General features: G+C 58.9%; 1 protein-coding gene across 1 annotated transcript in view; it reads left to right on the top strand.

The window, feature by feature from the left end:
* UNC13A (unc-13 homolog A) overlaps positions 1 to 6,360 on the top strand; it is a 32,034-nt gene that overhangs the window by 10,654 nt on the left and 15,020 nt on the right. Inside the window, exons 14-22 of the mRNA XM_017738976.1 lie at positions 142 to 147; positions 435 to 506; positions 1,152 to 1,371; positions 1,902 to 2,129; positions 2,304 to 2,445; positions 2,831 to 3,000; positions 3,439 to 3,554; positions 3,658 to 3,821; positions 4,554 to 4,704. Coding sequence (XP_017594465.1) covers positions 142 to 147; positions 435 to 506; positions 1,152 to 1,371; positions 1,902 to 2,129; positions 2,304 to 2,445; positions 2,831 to 3,000; positions 3,439 to 3,554; positions 3,658 to 3,821; positions 4,554 to 4,704 — 1,269 coding nt within the window. The remainder of the gene's footprint in view (positions 1 to 141; positions 148 to 434; positions 507 to 1,151; positions 1,372 to 1,901; positions 2,130 to 2,303; positions 2,446 to 2,830; positions 3,001 to 3,438; positions 3,555 to 3,657; positions 3,822 to 4,553; positions 4,705 to 6,360) is intronic.

The raw sequence follows: 6,360 nt of genomic DNA, 5'->3' as shown, positions 1-6,360 counted from the left end.
CCCACCACCAGGGACTGCTCAGTGCTGGAGGCGGGGGTGTTGCCCCAATTCCCACCGGTTCTGGCAGGGAAGGGGCTCTCCTGGGAAGTGTTTGCACTAATGGCTCTTTATTCCCCCCTTGCTGGCCCTGGCTGCCCACAGGCCATGGTAAGTGCCCCCCACCCCATCTTCCCCGGGTCTCAGACACGTGGTGAGAGGCTCTGCCGCACTGGAGCTGAACTGGGAATGCCATGGGTTGCCGAACTGGTTCCAGTCCCACTGCACAGCAGTGCTGGCATTAGTGGGGGCTGGGCTGTCCCCACTGCCTCCCGTGCAGCCAGGACCCCTCCCTGTCTGGGACTGGGGTCTGTCCTGGGTGTTTCACAGCCAGCTGGGGGTGGAGGAGGGACCTCTCATGGTCTGCTGGATCTGGGAACTCTCTTTCTTTCCCACAGTCCCTGGTCCAGTCCAGGAAAGCGGGCATCACATCCGCGCTGGCCTCGAGCACCTTGAACAATGAGGAGCTGGTAGGTGCTGGGGTGGGCTGGGTTGGGGATGGCTGGGAGGGGGAAACTGAGCCTCGAGGGCCAGGCCAGCAGTGGAGGTGCAGAGTCTGTGCCCCACCAGCATCCTCTGGTGATGCCTGAGTATCCAGGATGCTCATGGATGCATCCAGGGATAGAATTGTGGGATCATTTATTACTGTACCCTGCAGCCTAGGGAGGAGAGGAGAGAAGATCCAGCAGGCAGGAATTGTGCAGCAAGATTGATTTATTTAGTTATTTTACAAACTGTTTTATAGACTTTTTTCTTCATAGTCTAATTGGACAAGGATCAGCCACCCCCTGGGTGGATTGGCTAGAAATCCTAAAACATCCATTGTCAAAATATTTTTCTACTGTACCATAAACATAGTTTTGCAAGGTCACAGGTGTTCATAGTTTATAGAACTTCTGCTAATCTCTTGGTGAGAGAGAAAAATATCCCAGGGGCTTAGAAAGAAGCAAGAAAATTCTTGCTAGCAGCAATATTGTATCCACAATCATTGAGGTTGGAAAGGACCTGTAAGATCGTCAAGTCCAACTGTCAACCCAGCACCACCACCATTAAACCATGTCCCCAAGTACATCCTCTGCTTCAGCATTTCTCTCCCCCCCCCCGTCCCTGCACAGAAAAACCATGTTTACAAGAAGACCCTGCAAGCCTTAGTGTACCCCATCTCCTGCACAACCCCCCACAACTTCGAGGTGTGGACGGCCACCACCCCCACCTACTGCTACGAGTGCGAGGGGCTGCTGTGGGGCATCGCCCGGCAGGGCATGCGCTGTGCCGAGTGCGGCGTCAAGTGCCACGAGAAATGCCAGGACCTGCTCAACGCCGACTGCCTGCAGAGTAAGGACCTGGGGCCCACAGCCTTGTCCCTTCTCACCTTGGAGAGGGAGGAGGGAGCAGCCCGGGAGAGCTCCGCTCCTGACGTGGGCATGGGAGAAGTGTTGGGCAGGGCAGACTCATCCTGGGCAGGGGATAGATCCCTCCAGGTTTGAATTAATGAATGCATGGAATTGTAAAATTGTGGAATTGTTAAGGCTGGAAAAGACCTTTAAGATTATCAGGTCCAACCATCAACTCAGCACCCTTGTGGTCACCACTAAACAATGTCCTCAAGTGCCACAGAGACACGTTTTTTGAACACTTCCAGGGGTGATTCCACCACTGCCCTGGGCAGCATGCCAGGGCTGGACAAAACTTTCGGGGAAGAAGTTTCCCCTAATACCCAACCTAAACCTTCCCTGGTGCAACTTGAGGCCGTTTCCTCTTGTCCTCTCCCCAAGCCCACCACTCCAACCTGTGAGAGCTCTTGTCTCTCTCCTGGGTACCACCAGCCCCCCCACCCCATCTCACCCATGCCTGTCCTCTCCCAGGGGCAGCGGAGAAGAGCTCCAAGCATGGAGCAGAGGATCGGACCCAGAACATCATCATGGTGCTCAAGGACCGCATGAAGATCCGGGAGCGCAACAAGCCAGAGATATTTGAGCTGATCCAGGAGGTGTTTGGGGTCAACAAGACCACGCACACGCAGCAGATGAAGGCGGTCAAGCAGAGCGTCCTGGATGGCACCTCCAAATGGTCAGCCAAGATCAGCATCACGGGTAGGCAACCTGTCACCTTCAGCCTTGGGGACCATGGGGATGTCCCCATTGCTCAACCCCTCATTCTGCCAGGCAGCTTCAGCCCCTGTAGGGACACAGGTGTCTGTTTTGGGGGTCTTGGTGAGGCTGTGGCACTGACTTCTCTCTCTGTCTGTTCTCTCTGCTGTGCTGCAGTGGTTTGTGCCCAGGGCCTGCAAGCAAAGGATAAGACAGGTTCCAGTGACCCCTATGTCACTGTCCAGGTTGGAAAGACAAAAAAAAGGACTAAAACTATCTACGGCAATCTCAACCCAGTCTGGGAGGAGAATTTCCATTTGTAAGTTCACCCCCAGTCTCCCCATTCCCCTCCCTGGCCACTCATGGTTGTGCCAGGCTGTGCTGGCTCTTGCCATGTCCCTGTAGGGTGGGGGAGCCAGCTGGGCCTCGTCCTGCCCCCGTGGAGGGTGGAAGGGGTGCTGGGGACCCTTGGGGTGCTGTTTTGTGCCATGGGGGTGTGACTCCAGGGGCTGATCCAGGCTGTGCTGGGCTGCCTGGTTGTGGCACAGAGCCCACCGGGGAGGGTTGGTGCCCCCGCATCTGCTCTCTTCCCCAGTTCCTGCTCCGTGCTGGGCTGGTCCCTTTTGTTTAGGGAAGCAGTGATGGGGAGTAGCTGGAAAGATTTCCCTGCTCATCCTGGGGCTTGCCCTTTCTCGCCTCCCCAGCGAGTGCCATAACTCCTCTGACCGCATCAAGGTCCGTGTGTGGGACGAGGACGATGACATCAAGTCCCGTGTCAAGCAGCGCTTCAAGAGGGAATCCGACGACTTCCTGGGCCAGACCATCATCGAGGTCCGGACCCTGAGCGGGGAGATGGACGTCTGGTACAACCTCGGTAACCAGCTCCCCACCCCCGCCCTGGGCTCAGGGGGGTGACACATCCTGCTGGGGATGGGACCCCCGGTGCTGGGCTCCAGGGGGGATGTGCTGCCAGCCATAGGCTGATGGCTGATGCAGCAGGGTCTGCTCTTAGAAACACTTAATATCAAAAGCCATCAGGAACAAGTGTTTTCCCAGGGTCATTTTCAGAACCCTTTACCCAGGAGGTTCTAGAACACCAGCCCCCTGCAGAGGGGAAACTGAGGCACAGAAAGGCCACGTCTCCAGTGGCTGGACATGTGGGCAAATCCCAGCTCAGCCTGGTTGCACGCGGTGCCGAGTGTCCCCTCAGCCCTGGCCCTGTACCAGAGCATTGTGCCCCTCTTTGGGGCTGGCAGTGAGCAGGGTTACTCCAGGGAAGCCTCACGCCTTGTCCCTCTCCCTGCACCCACAGACAAGCGCACAGACAAGTCAGCAGTGTCAGGAGCCATCCGGCTGCACATCAGCGTGGAGATCAAGGGCGAGGAGAAGGTGGCTCCCTACCATGTTCAGTACACCTGCCTGCACGAGGTGAGCAGCCCAGGCAGGCACAGGGGGCACAGCCCACTCCCCAGCAATGCCACCCTGCTACCACACGCCCTGGGGAGCTCACAGAACTCATTTGTACCTCCAGAACCTGTTCCACTTTGTGACGGATTTGCAAAACAACGGGGTGGTGAAGATCCCCGATGCCAAGGGGGATGATGCCTGGAAGGTGTACTTTGATGAGACAGCACAGGAGATTGTGGATGAGTTTGCCATGCGCTATGGGGTGGAGTCCATCTACCAGGCCATGACGTGAGTCCCCTACTCCCAGCTGGTTCAGAGGGGCTGCACCCACCCCCTAGGTGGAGGGTTACTGTCCCCATCATCCTCGCTTGCTGCCATTGGCACCCACCTTCCTGCCCCAGGACTTGCCCCAAACCTGTGCACCCATCCCTCCCCTTCCCAACACCCTCTGGCACAGCCTTGTCTCAAGTCCTGTGTCCAGTTTGGGCACCACAAGATCAGAAGGATCCAAAGCTGTTGGAGAGTGTCCAAAGGAGGGACACGGAGCTGGGGAAGGGTCTGAGGAGCGGCTGAGGGCACTTGGCTCGTTCAGCTGCAGCAGAGGAGACTGAGGGGAGGCTCCTGGGGGCTGCAGCTCCTCCCGAGGGGAGGCGGAGGGGCAGGGGCTGAGCTCTGCTCTGGGACAGGGACAGGAGCCCAGGGAACGGCTGGAGCTGGGTCAGGGCTGGGCATGGAGCTCAGGGAAAGGTTCTTCCCCCCGAGGCTGCTGGGCACTGCCCAGGCTCCCCAGGGAATGGGCCCGGCCCCGAGGCTGCCAGAGCTGCAGGAGCGTTTGGACAGCGCTCTCAGGGACGCCCAGGCTGGGGTTGTTGGGGTGTCTGGGCAGGGCCAGGGGCTGCACTGATGATCCCTGAGGGTCCCTTCCAACTTGGGATGCTTTTGGATTCAATGACTCATGCACCCCAAACCCTGCATCCCCTCCCATGGCCCAAAGCCCTCACCTGCCACTTCTCTCCGTAGGCATTTTGCCTGCCTCTCCTCCAAGTACATGTGCCCTGGGGTGCCGGCGGTGATGAGCACCCTGCTGGCCAACATCAACGCCTACTATGCCCACACCACCGCCTCCAGCAACGTCAACGCCTCCGACCGCTTTGCCGCCTCCAATTTCGGGGTAAGTCCCATGGTGCGTAAACATTCTTTTCTTTTTCTCTCCTTTCTGTGGGAGGGGGTGGGGGGCTCGGGGAGCAAAACGAGCTGTGCAAAACACCCCACTCCAAACTGCAGCCAGGCAGCAGTGGTGTCAGCCTCTGCTTGCCCCAAAAATCATCCCGCTCTTGTTTCTCAGGAAGGAAAAGGGCCACCACCTTGCCAGGAGAAGGGCTCAATTTGCTCCCCTAATTACTGTGGGAGCCTGAGCAAAGTGGGACGCTGGGTGACAGCATGCCAGGAGAGGGGACACCTTGGTGGCAAAATCAGAAGCATGTGGCCATGAGCCACCCCTGCAGTTTGTGGGGAGTCTTGCACAGCCTCGTGTGCTTTGGGGGACCCTGGCCTGCTGCAAACTCAGCCGGTTGTGCCAGCACCGCTGGGTGCCGAGTGGGGCGAGTTTGCGGCAGGGCCGGGTGCCCCTCGGGGACATGGGCGAGGAGGGGCTGAGCCCTCGCCTCGGCTCCCCCCGTGCCATCCCAGAGGCAGGACATGGTCGCTCTGGATGCGCATGGGTCGAGCCAGGGTCAGTGCCCAGCCCCGGGTGCAGCAAGGAGCTGGGTAGCCAGGGACACAGCCAGGGCCGAGCACAGCTCCGGGCAGCTTTGGCTCACCTCGCAGGGGGTAGCTAGAGCCGAGCGAGCTGTGCCTCCGGATCACGCAGGAGGAGGAAGCCGTACCAGAAACCCGCCTTTTCTCTAACATGGAGGATTTTAAAAACTTGTCTTTTTCTCTTTTTTAGAGAGCCTAAGGTTGGGTCCTAAAGTGCCCGGCCATGCCGCTTTAACCCTGAGTACCCGTCGTGTCCAGTGTTAGAGTGCTGCAGCCGTTCCTTGGGTGTCGGGGACGCACGGTCCGGCCCAGGGCCCGGCTGGGCCATCCCGGCGAGCGCCGAAGGTTTGCGGTGGCCAGCACAGGCTGTGGGTGTGGCCGAGCCATGGACTCGCTGCCCCGTCCCGCCCCCGTGTCCTTACCCAGGACTCAGACGCTGTTCCGGGCTCCCCGGAGCCCTGCGGGTCAGCCCTGACCCGGTACAGCCAGTGCTGAGGGGGAACCCAGGGCTCTCATGGGGGGCCCACATGGCTGCCCAAAGCCTCCCCACCAGCAGGAACGCAAAGGGAAATGCTCCCCAACAACGTTTTGGGGCCAATATTGGGAAGAAATTTTTCCCTGTGAGGGAGTGAGGACTGAGGTTGCCCAGAGGAGCTATGGCTGCCTCATCCCTGGAAGTGTTCAAGGCCAGGTTGGACAGGGCTTAGAGCATCCTGGTCTAGTGGAAGGTGTCCCTGCCCCTGGCAGGGCATGGAACAAGGTGGTCCTTAGGTCTCATCCAACCCAAACCAGTCTGGGGTTCTGTGACCAGTTGCTTTGCCATCAGCTCTGACCCCTGATCCAATCCACAACCCCAGATGGGATTTGCATCCTTCTGCCCTGTGCTCCCTGGGTGGGAGCTGGGCTGAGCTGAACTACAGCCCCTCAGCCCTGATGGAGACACCCCCCACGGGGTGTTCCTTGCCCACGTCCCTCGATGCAGCCCAGTGGGACACGTGAGGAGTCCATGGAAATGTTCAACTCCTGGGGCCACCCTGAAGATGGGCAACCACTGTACATCCTTTCCCTA

The sequence above is a fragment of the Corvus brachyrhynchos genome, unplaced genomic scaffold (assembly GCF_000691975.1).
Source record: "Corvus brachyrhynchos isolate BGI_N302 unplaced genomic scaffold, ASM69197v1 scaffold130, whole genome shotgun sequence".
NCBI classification, from domain to species: Eukaryota; Metazoa; Chordata; class Aves; order Passeriformes; family Corvidae; genus Corvus; species Corvus brachyrhynchos.
This window is presented reverse-complemented; position numbering and strand designations above follow the sequence as displayed.